The sequence below is a fragment of the Plectropomus leopardus genome, chromosome 17, assembly GCF_008729295.1.
Source record: "Plectropomus leopardus isolate mb chromosome 17, YSFRI_Pleo_2.0, whole genome shotgun sequence".
NCBI lineage: Eukaryota > Metazoa > Chordata > Actinopteri > Perciformes > Serranidae > Plectropomus > Plectropomus leopardus.
In genome coordinates this window covers 291,018-307,001 of record NC_056479.1, presented here as the reverse complement: position 1 = coordinate 307,001, position 15,984 = coordinate 291,018, and the positions used below count along the sequence as shown (strand labels likewise).

General features: G+C 42.1%; 1 protein-coding gene across 1 annotated transcript in view; it reads left to right on the top strand.

Moving 5' to 3' along the window:
* The window catches only part of aldh3b1 (aldehyde dehydrogenase 3 family, member B1), a 45,344-nt gene that overhangs the window by 14,919 nt on the left and 14,441 nt on the right, over nucleotides 1-15,984 (top strand). The window contains exon 5 of the mRNA XM_042504475.1: nucleotides 2,975-3,060. Within this exon, the coding sequence (XP_042360409.1) occupies nucleotides 2,975-3,060 (86 nt within the window). The remainder of the gene's footprint in view (nucleotides 1-2,974; nucleotides 3,061-15,984) is intronic.

The window sequence follows — 15,984 nt, the reverse complement described above, 5'->3', positions numbered from 1 at the left end:
GTCAGCTCTCACATAATGCCTAAAACAAAAGAATTATGTGAAGCCACAAAGGCAGCCATCTTGGCACTGCTGGAAATTGGCATGAGTGAGAGACAGGTAGCGAAAAAACTGAAGATCTCCAAGACAGCCGTTCATTACAACAAAAAAAACCAAGCTGAACATGGCACTACCAAATTGCTACCTGGCCGTGGCAGGAAACGTCTTTCTACCCCACGAGATGACCGTGCACTCATCCGTTCCTGTGTCAGGAATCGTTGTCAGACCTCCAGGGACCTTAAAAATGAGTGGGCAGTGTCGAGAAATGTGACTTGTTCGGCAAGGACAGTTCGAAACCGACTTGTTTAAGCTGGTTTGAAGTCACACAGAGCACGCAAGAAGCCCTTCATCAATGAAAGGCAGAGGAAGGCCCGGTTACTCTTTGCTCGAGACCACAAGGATTGGACTGTTGATGATTGGGCTAAGGTTCTCTTCAGTGATGAATCCAATTTTGAATTGATGCCCACTCCAGCCAACTTACTGGTTAGGAGGAAGCCTGGAGAAGCTTACAACCCAGACTGTCTTGCCCCTACAGTAAAACATGGGGGTGGATCAGTCATGATCTGGGGTTGTTTCAGTCTGAGTGGAACAGGGCAAATGCAATTGTGTGAAGGCCGAATGAACCAGGTCATGTACAGGACTACCCTTGAAAACAGTCTTCTTCCATCAGCTGGAAAACTCTTTCCTGCCTCGAATGACTGGATTTTCCAACAAGACAATGCCCCTTGCCACACGGCAAGGTCAGTTAAAGCCTGGATGGAGAACCACAACATTCGCACCATGCCTTGGCCTGCTCAATCACCAGATCTTAATCCAATTGAAAACCTGTGGAAAATCATCAAACTCAAAATGGAGAACCACAAGCCCAAAAACAAAGAAAATTTGTTTGAATTTGTCCAACAGGAATGGGCTGCTGTGACAGCAGAACAATGTCAGAAGCTGGTGGAGAGCATGCCAAGACGCATGGCTGCAGTCATCAAAAACAATGGTTATGCAATCAAGTATTAACTCTTGTGTGTATCATGTGTTTAAAGCAAACAGAAAAGAAAACATGGAATGCTTAAAAGTAGTGTTTTTGGCGGTACAATGCCATAGCTATTGATGTAAGAATTTAAGTAATTTTGGTTATTATCAAGAAAACCATGGAAAATGAATAGTTCTTAGTTCTTAAATTAAACTCTCATGAGCTATTTTTGTTATCATTATAATTGTCCAAACAAATGTACCTTTAGTTGAGCCAGGCATTAAAATTAACAAGAAATTGAAGAAAACAAGGGTGGTCTAATAATTTTTTCCATGACTGTATATCACCAGTATACACAGTGTACTGACCTAAAACTGTGCCACTTCATTTTTTATGTCACAATAGATAACAGAACAATGTGTAATGATAAAAGGGTCACTCATCTCCATGGGTCATTGTTGCCTCATTTGGCTTAGTGTTCTGTTTTTCCAGCTCGCAAGCTTACCTCTTGTTAACATTGTATTCAGTTCATTGTAACATCAGCTGATAGTTTTTCTTGTTACTATCTGTATACCTCCTGCCAATAGACAGGAGACAGAGAAAATGAGGACAAAAACAAAGCTTAAAAACAAGAGAGTCAGAAATTTGATAGGATGATGATCAAGTCTTGCGGAGCAGTTAGTGTACAGTGGATGAATGACTAATGGCTCATTTCCAGTGCATGGTACCAGCTCTATTCTACTCTACTCTACTCTACTAGCCTTTGGTATTGGGTACTTTTCTGGGGGTCGTTTTCCATTAGAAGATACTACTGCCTCAGTGTAGCTGGTCGTCAAAGCTACGGTGTGCACACACATATGCACAGGGTTTGAATTACATAGTGGCTTTTGGCCACTGCAATAGCTTTGCTGTTTGTGTTATTCATGGTATTCTGTGCATTGATGATGCAAGGACGATTTTGTCTGAAGAGTCAGTGGTGTGCAGTGATTCACGTCACCTTTAGTACCTCATAGTACCCGGTAGGCTTTTTTTGGAGAGCAGTTACCAAACAATGGTGGTACCAGGTACCAGATACTTTTTCCTAATGGAAAATCAAAAAAGGCAAGTAGAGTAAAGTACCATGTAGTGGAAGCGTGCCATAAAAGAGCTGTGTGCTGCTGCTGCTAGAAACAAAGTTGATGAGAGCAATAAGAGTGAAGCTGTAACAGTGGGGTTGTTGGCCATCAAGTCAAAACAAAGCTCTGTAAAGCTGAAGAGACCTGCAGAGTTGGTGATAATTCTCTGTGGTCTCATCACCAAAGGCCATCCCTTCACATCAGTTTGTCATCTGATCCATTCATGATGTCAAAATATTTATTGGTGCCAGCTTCAAGTTGAAGTGCCAGAAAGTTTGCAGTATGGTTCTTCTTTTTGAGAGAAATGTAATGAATAGAGGTCAGTGGGAGGTTCACCTCAGTAATGTTTAAGTGTTTCCTGCTTGACTTCAGTGTTTTCACAAGCTGTCTGCTTAAGCCTAGATTCCAAATGATAAGCAAACATGACAGTCATGGAATGTTAACCTGGCAGCTTCTTGTATGATAACGATTATTGTTTGGCTGCTGACTCTCGTGTATCTCTTGAATTGTCTCTTTTTGTGACATTACAGAAAAACACTTTACCTTGCTTGACACTAGTGGGAGAGAACACTGTTCACTTCCAGATTCGTCTGTGAGAGTTAATAATGGTTGTTACTCATAACTTGAAATGCCAGCTACATTTGATGAAACAAGGATTCCTTTAAATTATTTTCCAGTTCTCCACTAAAAGCCTCACCATAAACAATGTGGCCTTTGTGAAAAAGTTACATTTAGAGGGCTGCAAATCTAAATTTGGATTGAAAACAGCAGTAAACCAACTATGAAACATATGACAAGTTCTATCAAGTTGATTAGTGCTGTCTTTACTGACTGTGGTGGTGTTGGTGTCTCCCCCTAGGAAACTGTGCAGTCATCAAGCCTTCAGAGGTCAGTACCGCCACAGATGGTGTGATAGCAGAGCTCATCCCCAAATATTTGTCGCAGGTAAAGAAACATACATTTTTTCCAACCTGGGCTCACTCCAAGCTTGTCAAATACCTTCACTTGGGTGCCTTTAACATCAGAAGCCAATGCACCAAGGCGCTGGTGGATGGGTTAAACAAACTCCAGAGCTTGCTGATAGTGTCCCGCCTAAAACCACAGCTCAGTTCATGCTAATGTGTAATATTTAGTGGCATCTAACCAGTGGCTGTGCTTACTATGGGCAGTGCCATCCCGAGGGGTTGCCCAAATTACACCCAGAAAAAAAGGTCAAGTCATCACAATCTAAACAACGTGAGTCGTTAGTTGTCAGAGGACCTTATTACATCCAGCTATCAGCCTAAAAGCCATTGGAACAAAGATTATATCTACTTCCTCCTCTGTAACCCAGCCATTTAATAGAACACCCAGCTCATTTACTACCTCCCAATACTCAGCATCCAGTGTTGAGAGCTGAAGCCAATGCGGAAGTGTGAAAATCTGCAGTTCATCGACTGGCCACTTGAGGCTGGCTCCCAAAACAGACCAAATCCCAATAGACCCCCATCTTAAAATGCCCAACTTTACAGCAGAAATAAACATGTTTACTTGGTACAAAAATGGTTTTGGTCTTTATGGCTAATTTAAACATTCATGACTGTACAGGGGGTACTTTTTTTTTATAATTCACTTGTTTAATGTTATTAAGACATGATCCATGCTTCATCACCTCCAGAAACAGTTACTGCAATACCATTCTCTCAGAACTCTGACGCTCACTTTCTCACTCGCTCCTGCGATCATATCACCCCTATCCTCCAGACCCTCCACTGGCTCCCGATCCCACAATGAATACACTTCAAGGTTCTCTTCACTCATAAAGCCCTCTATAACCAGAAACCCTCCTACCTCACTAATCTGCTTATCCGCCACACTCCTTCCTGCACCCTACGCTCCTCTGATGCCAACCTCCTGTCTCAACCAACCAGGACCAAGCACTGAACCTGGGGCGACAGAGCCTTTTCAATTGCTGCGCCCATCCTTTTGAATTCCCTCCCCAAACACATTCGTGGCTGTAGAGACCTTTCTCAGGTTAAATCACTCATCAAAACCCACCTATTCAAAACTGCCTTTAATGTTTAATTCTTGTGCTGCATTATGTATTATTATTATGTTTTTATTTTGTACTTATTTTATTTGTATTCTTTGTTCCTTTTTATTATGTCAAGTGTGTTTGAGTTCCCTTAAAGGTGATCTAGACATAAAATGTATTACTATTATTATTATCATTATTATCAATCAAGTTCTGCATTATCAAGGGTGTGGCCACTTTTGAGTGATAGGCTGACAGCAAGGCTTTACCTCACGCCACTCACCCTGATCTCTGCTAAGTGTGAGGTATCGAGCCGGCTGGTTGGAGCCGCAGACTGTGGTTGGAGCCCTTCAGAGATTTTTTTGGTACAAATATTGGACAAATAATTTCGCTTGCTGTGCAGTTCATTGTACTGACGGACCATCCAAGATGCCAGTGCTCCAGTTTTTTTGGTAAGTGAAATTCTAGTATAATTTTTATTTATATCTTAGCACTTACTAGCAGGTATATTTTTTTGTCTGGTTTGTTTGCTTAGCTTGTTATCTTGCTAACTAGCCAGCTAACAGACATGCATCGAAGGCAAAAAGTACAGACAAGTACAAAACAGTAAAGTCTGTTAGAAATTAGGGGACTAATACTTTTGAACTTAGGGTGTCTATGTGAGGTTGAAAAATAAAGGTCTGCCGGGTTAGTTAGCTAAAGTTATGCTACGTTGGCAACAAACTTGCCAGACGGGAAATGTTATGGAACCAGTAACCTTAATGCTAGATATAGGTAAGACATTGATTCTTATGTGTTAATTCACATACAAAGATGATCAAAGTAACATCAGTAACTATCCATCCATCCATCCATTTTCTTCCACTTATCCGGGGTCGGGTCGCGGGGGCAGCAGCCTAAGCAGGGAAACCCAGACTTCCCTCTCCCCGGCCACTTCGTCCAGCTCTTCCCGGGGGACCCCGAGGCGTTCCCAGGCCAGCTGTGAGACATAGTCTCTCCAGCGTGTCCTGGGTCTTCCCCGGGGCCTCCTACCGGTGGGACGTGCCCTGAACACCTCACCAGGGAGGCGTCCTGGAGGCATCCTAATGAGATGCCCGAGCCACCTCATATGGCTCTTCTCAACGCGGAGGAGCAGCGGCTCTACTCCGAGCTCCTCTCGGATGACCGAGCTTCTCACCCTATCGCTAAGGGAGAGTCCAGCCACCCTACGGAGGAAACTCATTTCGGCCGCTTGTACCCGCGATCTTGTTCTTTTGGTCACTACCCAAAGCTCGTGACCATAGGTGAGGGTAGGAACAAAGATCGACCGGTAAATCGAGAGCTTTGCCTTTCGACTCAGCTCCCTCTTCACCACGACAGACCGGTGCAGAGTCCGCATTACTGCAGACGCTGCACCGATCCACCTGTCGATCTCCCGTTCCATCCTTCCCTCACTCGTGAACAAGACCCCGAGGTACTTAAACTCTTCCACTTGGGGCAGGACTTCGTCCCCGATCCAGAGGGTCACACCACCCCCTTTTCCGGCTGAGAACCATGGTCTCGGATTTGGAGGTGCTGATTCTCATCCCAGCCGCTTCACACTCGGCTGAACCGATCCAGTGAGAGCTGAAGGTCACGGCCCGATGAAGCCAACAGGACCACATCATCTGCAAAGAGCAGAGACCCAATCCTAAGGTCACCAAACCGGACCCCCTCAACACCCTGGCTGCGCCTAGAAATTCTGTCCATAAAAGTTATGAACAGAATCGGTGACAAAGGGCAGTCCTGGTGGAGTCCAACCCTGACAGGAAACGAGTTTGACTTACTGCCGGCAATAACCGGACCAAGCTCTGGCACCGGTTATACAGGGAACGGACAGCCCATATCAGGGAGTCCGAAACCCCATATTCCCGGAGAACCCCCCACAGGACTCCCCGAGGGACACGGTCGAATGCCTTCTCCAAGTCCACAAAGCACATGTGGACTGGTTGGGCAAACTCCCACGCACCCTCAAGGACCCTGCCAAGGGTCCAGAGCTGGTCCACAGTTCCACGACCAGGGCAAAAACCGCATTGCTCCTCCTGAATCCGGGGTTCGACTATCCGGCGGACCCTCCTTTCTAGTACCCCCGAATAGACCTTACCAGGGAGGCTGAGGAGTGTGATCCCCCTGTAGTTGGAACACACCCTCTGGCCCCCCTTCTTAAAAAGAGGGACCACCATCCCAGTCTGCCAGTCCAGGGCACTGCCCCTGATGTCCACGCAATGTTGCAGAGTCGCGTCAGCCATGACAGCCCCACAACATCCAGGGCCTTGAGGAATTCCGGGCGGACCTCGTCCACCCCCGGGGCCCTGCCACCAAGGAGCTTTTTGACCACCTCGGTAACCTCAGCCCCAGAGATAAAGGAGCCCACCCCCGAGTCCCCAGGCCCTGCTTCCCCAACGGAAGGCGTGTCGGTGGGATTGAGGAGGTCTTCGAAGTATTCCTTCCACCAATCCACAACGTCCCGAGTCGAGGTCAGCAGTGCCCCGTCGCCACCATACACAGTGTTGACGGAGCACCGCTTCCCCTCCTCAGACACCGGATGGTGGTCCAGAACCTCTTTGAAGCCGCCCGGAAGTCGTTTTCCATGGCCTCGCTGAACTCTTCCCACGCCCGGGTTTTCGCCTCGGCAACCGCCGCTGCCGCACTCCACTTGGCCTGTCGGTACCTGTCTGCTGCCTCCGGAGTCCCATAACCTCTCTTTTACCCATAACTAGTTATTGTATTTGAAATAAGTGTCCGATGCCTTTGTAATGTATGGTGATGAAATAAACCCACTGTGATTAAACAATACTGAGTGCATTTTTCATTAACCACAGAACACGAGTGTGGATGTGTTCTTGTGTGGTTTCAATATTTTACATGTTGCTATTGTTAAAATTTAGTCATCTTGTTCATTTGCAAGAAAATGAGGCCATTGTTTTTTTTTTAACATAACAGTATGTACTTCAGTGTTGCTTACTGTTCTGCAATGGTCTCTGTCACAATGTCCTTGAGTGCTGAGTAGTTTAACAATGAAGCAAGAGAGCACTTTGTCTCTCTCTCTCTATCTCTCTCTCTCTCTCTCCCTCCCTGTGTGTGTGTGTGTGTGTGTGTGTGTGTGTGTGTGTGTGTGTGTGTGAGGTAGAGGCAAAGCTGCAGCTGCCAGAAGTGTGAAACAGGGCTGTATTTGCTCTAATCTGCTGCTTTTACAGTGCTGAGAATGTGTCAACAATGGAGTCAGAGCGCATTCTGCTGGACAAACTATAGAATGCAACCATTTCAAGAGCACCCCAGCATCATTTCCTGCATTATATGAAGAAAGTTTTCCTATCAGCGCAATTGGTAAAATAAAATATGTGCAGGGGCTAATTTTGCTCTGTTATGTCTGTATAATAATAACAAGTCAATCGGATCAAATCTGTAGAAGATCGAAAAATTGCAAGCCCTGAAAATGGCCAAAAATACGCCAAAATTGCACATGCAAATCAAAATGGCTGACTTCCTGTTTGGCTGTTGCACATGCGTCCCAAGTTTTGTAGCTCTAGAGGAAATGTACTGCAGGGGCTGGTAGAGCCATTTTGGTACATCAATTCCAAAAAATCATGTCGGATATCACATTTTAGGATGTGGATGGAACTAAAAAAATTCGGTGTGTTTTCATGCATGCCTTGCCGCTCATAAAATGCTTTCTATTTTATGGTGAATAGTGTATTACCATGGCAACAGCGTGTGATGAAATCACAAAAGTATTTTTTCCACTGTATTATAAAAGTCTTTGCAGTAATATGACTGAATATGAGGTCGCTGGGGTTAACTTGCTCGCGGGGAAACATCAAAGTGTAAAAAAAAGTAACCTCCTGTGACCACTAGGTGGCGCTATGACTGTGATTCAAAATTCCACTGCAGGTGTCTTCAGGCCTGGACTCTCATCAAATGTCTGAAAATTTGTTCAGATCTGACCATCTGGGGTCAAGTTATGACAGTTTTTGATGTCATCTCGCTACATCAAAATTTGCTGTGGCATCACAGAAATGCCATTCAATGAAATGCCTCCAAGAGACTTTTTTGTAGGTCTTGGGCTTTTGAACATGATTCTTAAGTTTCTTAGCTCTGCATTAAACGGTCTGCAGGAGCTGCTTCGTTGAAATTTTTCTAGGGGGCGCACAAGAGCCATTTTTGCACATCAATCAAAAAAATCATATCAGTTATCACAATTTTGGACTTTTCATATCTGTGCCACTTTTGGTGAGTATTGGTGCATGACTTGGCCCTTAAAAAGTGCTTCCAGTTTTTATGGCGACAGCTTTTGATGAAAACTCAAAAGTATTTTAACTGTTCATCATGAAAGTCTTTGCAGTATTATGAGAGCATTTGAGGTTGTAAAAAAAACTAACTTTCTGTTACCACTAGGTGGTGCTATGACTGTGACTCAAAATTGTGCTGCAGATGTGTTCAGGTCTGGACTCTCATCAAATGTGTGAAATTTTGTTAAGATCTGACCATTTGGGGTCAAGTTATGACAGTTTTTGATGTCGCAACATCGAAATTCGCCGTGGTGTCACGGGAACACCGTTCAACAAAAAACAGACAATATTCATTTTCCATCATCACCAGCATCTTAATGATTTTTGACACACATCTGAGAGCGTTTGCAGATCAATGCGTTTGATGAAAACACAAAAGTATTTTTTCTGTTCATCATGCAAGTCTTTGCAGTATTATGAGAGCATTTGAGGTGGCTTGGGTGTATCTGCGACAGGAGACACATTAAAGTGTAAAAAAAGTAATTTCCTGTTACCGCTAGGTGGCGTTCAACAAAAACGGACAATATTCATCTTCCATCATCACCAACATCTTATCATCTCTTTTTTTGAGATAATTTTGAAATCAATCGAGTCAACGTGCTATGAACGGGACCTCTTAGTGTATAACTTTGTCTTTCCTGTGTCAATAGATGGCGCTTTCACTTTCAAACATGAGAAATTTGGAGCAGATTTGATCATGTAGAACTGAGTTAAAAACAATTTCCTGTTTTGGTGGCGAAACATGTAACTTCTTGGCCCCATAAATCCACAGCACTGATCAAACACCAAAACTGCTCGCAATCTATGGTTGTCCACATCTGAGGGTGGGATTTCCAAATATTGAAGTCAATCCGTTGAAATCTGTAGTTTTTGATGTCATGTCGCAACATCGAAATTCGCCGTGGCGTCAGGGGAACACCATTCAACAAAAAAGGACAATATTAATTTTCCATCATCACCGACATCTTAATGATTTTTTTTTTTTAGATAATTTTGAAATCAATTGAGTTAACCTGCTAGGAACGGGACCTCTTAGTGTAAAACGTTGTCTTTCCTGTGTCAATAGGTGGCACTCTCACTATCGCGTGAAATTGTCATATAGATGTGCTCAGGGCAAGACTCTTATCAAGCATGTGAAGTTTGGGGCATTTTGGATTATGTACAATAGTTTTTAAAAACTACTTCTAACACGTAACTTCTTGGCCCCATAACTTCCACACCGTTACACAAAAATGAAAACTGGTCGAAAACTAGGGTCGCCCACATCTGAAGGTGGGATTGCCAAATTTTGAAGTCAATCTGTTGAAATCTGTAGGACTATTGTTTCAAATTCCATCACCATGAAATCACAAAAAAGGACATTTCAATTCAAAATGGCTGACTTCCTGTTGGGTTTAGAGTATGGCTCCAAGAGGCTTTTTTGTCCATCCTGACATGCTCTATGTACCTCTAAATTTTCATCCCTCCACATAAAATGGTTTGCCGGGGCTGGCATTTAGGGGGCGCTACTAAGCTAATTTTTTGACACCTATATACGACACCTATAAAATACAAATATTTTCACCAGACCCCATAAGCATGCCACAATTCATGGGTTTTTGAGTATGACAAAGCCCTCAAAAAAGCAATTCATTAGGTAGAAGAAAAATAATAAGAATAAAAAGCAGAGCAATTACAATAGGTTCCTCGCACCCTTGGTGCTCCGGCCCTAATTATTAAAGCTATAAGCAGCAATAAACGGGCCCTCGCACCTCCGTGCACGTCGGGGCTACTTGCTGGATGCCGACTGATGTGGCCGTGTCTCTCTGAGAAAGTGCAACACTGCGCACAGCAGTGAATTAGTACTTCTTTCATGTAGTGCTAAGGCTGGAGATGACCTAAGTCACTTTAGTGTGTGTGTGTGTGTGTGTGTGTGTGCATGCATTGTGATCTGCCACTTACAACGCTGTTGTGGGCTAAGTCACAGCAACAAACATGGGAAAAAATGACAGTATATTTTTCCTATTTCCTGATGATCAAAATAAGGCTCTAAATGTGTCTGTCGTTGCTGCTAAATTATAACGCTGCAAAGAGGGTCTTGAGAATTGCTAAATACAGTAAAATCAGCTGGTAATGCTCTCCTCCTGCACCCTGGAACCTGAGGTCATCTTGTTCATTTACAGGAAGATGAGGCCATTGTTTTTTAATATATCAGTATGTATTTCAATGTTGCTTATCATAAAAAACACTCTGACTGACTGCACCACCGTCCACTATTCTGCAACGCACTCTCACAATGTCCTTGAGTGCTTAGAGTAGTTTAACAGTGAAGTAAGACAGCACTTTGACTCTCTCTCTCTCTCTTTCTCTTTCTGTGTGTCTGTGTGTGGTAGAGTCAAAGAATGGGTGAACAATGGAGTAAGAGCTCTGTCTAGTGGACAGCTATAGAAGACAACTATTTCTAAAAACCCCCAGCATCATTTCCTGTATTATATGGTCTGTGAACAGAGTTTTTCCCATCAGCGCATTTGGGAAAAATATGAGCCGAGGCTGATTTGCTCCATTTTTTCTGTGAAAGGCTTGTATCAGGTGATAACATGGGTGTATTGAAAAATCTGTCGGGCTCTAGCAGAAATTGCAAATGTTTGTTAAAAAGATTAAATAAAGTTTATGTTGTTGGACTTTCTGTTGTGTTTAGGTCATGGCTCCAAAAGGCTTTTTTGTAGGTCTTGGGCTTTTACATAAGTTTCTTAAGTTTTGTAGCTATAGGTTTAACAGTTTGCCGGGACTGCTTCGCTGCAAATTAGTAGGTGTTGCTCCAGAGCACATTTTGGCCTATCACAGCAAAAAGAATCATATCAAATAACACATCATAGGACTATTGATGTGTATGCCATGTTTCATGAGTTTTTAAGCATCTTTAGCTCCTTAAACACAACTTCCTGTTTTATGGCGAAGAAAGCAGCAGAATGTCAACAGCGTTTGATGAAATCAAAAACGGCAAGCAATTTAACATCACCAACTTTAGGAAATACTGGTGTCCCGATTTGAAGTCGATCAGATGAATCTGTGTTTATCAAAGAGACACTAAAATAACAAAAAATGTGAAAATTAAAATTAAAATGGCGCACTTCCTGTTGGGTTTAGGGCATGGCTCCAAGAGGCTTTTTTGTAGGTCTTGGGCTTTTGAACATGATTCTTAAGTTTCGTAGCTCGAGGTTAAATGGTCTGCGGGGGCTGCTTCATTGAAATTTTCTAGGGGGCGCACAAGAGCCATTTTTACACATTAATGCAAAAAAATCATATCATATATCACAATTTAGGACTTTTGATGTCTGTGCCCCTTTTGGTGAGTATTGGTGCATAAAATCATATCATATATCACAATTTAGGACTTTTGATGTCTGTGCCCCTTTTGGTGGGTATTGGTGCATGACTTGGCCCTCAAAAGGTGCTTCCTGTTTTATGGCGAATAGTACGTAATTATGGCGACAGCATTTGATGAAAACTCAAAAGTATTTTTACTGTTCATCATGAAAGTCTTTGCAGTATTATGTATCAGTATTATTATTCTGTGCATCATGAAAGTTTTTGCAGTATTTTGAGAGCATTTGAGGTTGTAAAAAAAAAAACTAACTTTCTGTTACCACTAGGTGGCGCTATGACTGTGACTCAAAATTGTGCCACAGATGTGTTCAGGCCTGGACTCTCATTAAATGTGTGAAATTTTGTTAAGATCTGACCATTTGGGGTCAAGTTATGACAGTTTTTTGATGTCGCAACTTGAAATTCACCGTAGTGTCACGGGAACACCGTTCAACAAAAAACAGACAATATTCATTTTCCATCATCACCAGCATCTTGATTTTTTGACACACGTCTGAGATCAATTAATTCAACCTGCTAGGAGCTGGACCTCTCAGTGTGAAACTTTGTCTTTCCATCAAATTTGTGAGGCATTTTGGATCATGTACAATAGTTTTAAAAACTACTTCCTGTTTGGTGGCGAAACATGTAACTTCTTTGCCTCATAACTTCCACACAGTTACACAAAAATGAAATCTGGTCGCAGACTGGGGTCGCCCACCTCTGAAGGTGGGATTTCCAAATTTGAAGTCAATCCGTTGAAATTTGTAAGACTATTGTTTCAAATTCCATCACCATGAAATCGCAAAAAAAATGACATTTCAAATCAAAATGGCAGACTTCCTGTGTAGTATGGCTCCAAGAGGCTTTTTTGTTTTTTTCATAAAAGTTTTCACCAGAGTTTTCGAGTATGATAATGCCCTCAAAAAAGCAATTTGACAAAATAATGATAATAATAATAATAATAATAATAAATAATAATAATAATAATAATAATAATAAACGGACCAATTACAATAGGGTCCTCATGCCATTCAGTGCTCGGGCCCTAATAAAAATCAGAGCAATTACAAAAGGGTCCTCGCACTGTTCAGTGCTCGGGCCCTAATAATAAGATTAAAGCTGCAAGCAGCGATGAACGGGCCCTCACACCCCCACTCAAGTCAAGGCTACTGTAAAGACTCTGAGTGATGCAATCATCCATTTCAGGGAAACTTGGAAAAGGTATGTAGAGACTTTGGACCTTTTGATGGAGATATTTCACATGGTGAATTACTTCCTTTGGACACACAAAATTTGTCATCCTGGTCTACATCACTTGTCGAACAAAACATGTAAACTTCATGAAAATCAAGGATAGTTGTGGTACGAGGTGTACTCAGTGGCGTACTCACCAAGCCACAGTAGGTGGCTTAATCAAAGGTCAGTATCAAAGGACATGTTGATATGTTCAGGGCTGCAGCCTGACCACAACTGTGGAATCTGGGGCCAATTGCTCGATGTAAAGTGAAGTTACAACAACCTCCTTTTTGGCGGCCACCACAGCATCTCCAGCGATCCTGGAAAACCTATTCTTCAGAGTATAGGTTTTCCATCATTAAGGTCTTAAAGGTTTTGTCACCAGATTTGAAGTTAATCGTATACAGTCTGTAGGAGCATTCCATCAAAGAAGAAAGCTTGTAATTTCCATGACATGTCATGTTGCCAATAGGGGGCACTAAAAGTAATGGTTATGGTTGTCATGTAGATGTGTTCAGGGCAATACAGGCCAAAAAATGGTCAAAAACACACCAAAATCTCATATTCAATTCAAAATGGCCAACTTCCTGTTGGGTTTAGGGTATGGGTCCAAGAGGCTTTTTTGTAGGTCTTGGGCTGTTGCACATGCCTCCCAGGTTTTGTAGCTCTAGGTGAAATGTCCTGCAGGGGCTGCTTCGCTGAAATCTGTAGGGGGTGATACACAGCCATTTTTGCACATCAGTGCAAAAAAAATCATATCAAATATCACATTTTAGGACTTCTGATGTGTGTGCTCAGTTTGGTGAGTTTTGTGGGGCTATGAGTAAGATTCAAAATTGCACTGCAGATGTCTTCAGACCTGGACTCTTATCATATCTGTGAAATTTTGTAAAGATCTGACCATCTGGGGCGCAGTTACAACAGTTTTTGATGTCATGTCGAAGCATCGAAATTGTCCACCCAACTTCGGTAACGCCTTTCAATGAAAACTCTCAATATTCATGTTCAAGCATCATCAACGTCTTAAAGATTTTTTGAGACCATTTTGAGATCAATCGAGTCAACCTGCTAGGAGCTGGACATCTTACTGCAAAGCTTTGCCTTTCTTGTGCCAATATCTGGCACTCTCACTGTCGCTTAAAATTGTCATATAGATGTGTTCGGGGGGGACTCCTATCAAACGTGAAGTTTGGGTCAGGTTGGACCATTTACAGCAGAGTTACATACCACTTCCTGTTTACTTCCTGTTTCATGGCAGATCATGCAAATTAGATGCCTCATACAGATCACATGGTGTGATGAAAACTCATGATTTGAACAACTTTTGCTGTCAAAGGTCTTGTGAAGGTAGCCATAACATTTGAAGTCAATCTGATGAAAGCTCTAGGAGAAGTTCTCAAGATTACAACCCCTGAAAATGGCCAAAAATACACCAAAATTACAATTTCAAATCAAAATGGCTGACTTCCAGTTGGTTTTTTGATTATGGCCCCAAGAGACTTTTTGTAGGTACTGGGGTGTTGCACAGGCCTCCAAAGTTTCACAGCTCTAGGTAAAACATACTGTGGGGGCTGCTTCGTTGAAAATCAGTAGGGGCTCAACTGATACATTTCCTCCCACCCATGCACGAGACCATTAAAATATCAAATTTTTCACCAGACCTGATAAGTCTGCAAAGTTTCATGACTGTTTGAATATGTTAAAGCCCTCAAAAGGCAATTCATTTGAGAGATAAATAATAATAAGAAGAATTCCTTCAGTTTCAAGAGGGTCCTCGCGCCGTTCAGTGCTCTGGCCCTAATAATTCCTTCGGTTTCAAGAGGGTCCTCGCACCATTTAGTGCTCGGGCCCTAAAAAAACAGACTTATTTCAATAGGGTCCTTGCACCCTTCAGTGCTCCAGCCCTAATAAAAAGTGGATTAATTACAATAGGGTGCTCACACTGTTCGGTGCTCGGGCCCTAATAATAAGAATTCCTTCAGTTACAATTAGGTTTTTTTGTGTTGTTTTTTTGTTTAATGTTGTTTTAACTGAAACATTGATTGCTATATATTTATTATTTTAATTGTTTACCTTCCTGATGGCACATCAGCTTTAGAGGCTTCTCTGTATTCGCCACTGCTCCAGATAAATTCACTACTCCACTAACCATGACTCTCCTTGATTGGATATCAATATTGTGTTGAGGCACCACAGTGAAGATTGTAGTATAACAACAGGAATTAAATGTTTTGTAAATTAATGTTAATAGGTTGTTGTTAATTCAAAGATTAAATTGTTCTTTTTGTCACTTTGAAAAAAAATTTTGTATGAAAAACATCAAAGAAAGTAACTAAATAATTTAATAATTTATAAAATTATTCAAAAAGTTGGCACAAGAACTATTCAATAAAGGGGAAACATGTATACCCTAAATGGGCAATTATATCATGAAATACAAACTTTAATTTGGAAACTAAAGCTCATATTTACATACTAAATAAATACTCAATATACTAAATTTGTTCTGTAGAGCGCAGACCTCTGCTAAGAAGTGCGCAAACCAGTAATCGTGGCTTTGAGCTTTATCACCATGAAGTGCCAGACTTACAGTTTATATCATTTTTGTTTAAAATTTTCATGCTTAGTTGCTTGCTGACTCTAACCTATTCTGGGTTGCTCTATTCTCGTTTGCTGTATTATTTAATGAATTAATTAATTTGAAAGCACCTTACTGTATTTTGCCTTTATGAGAGTAATCAAATGAGGAGAATACTCAGCTGTGTTGTTATCAACACATCCAGCAGTGGAGAGCAGCCCTTCACTGTTAGCTCCAGGGAAAGATGCTTTCAGGCCAGGCACAGGGTTTTTGAGGTGAATCAGACTGAGCAATGAATTATTTTCTTCACCACAGATGTTTTTATTTGTTGAATGCTGCAGTGTGTATTGCAGGCAGTCTTGTTGTTAATGTTCCTGCTGTTTGCT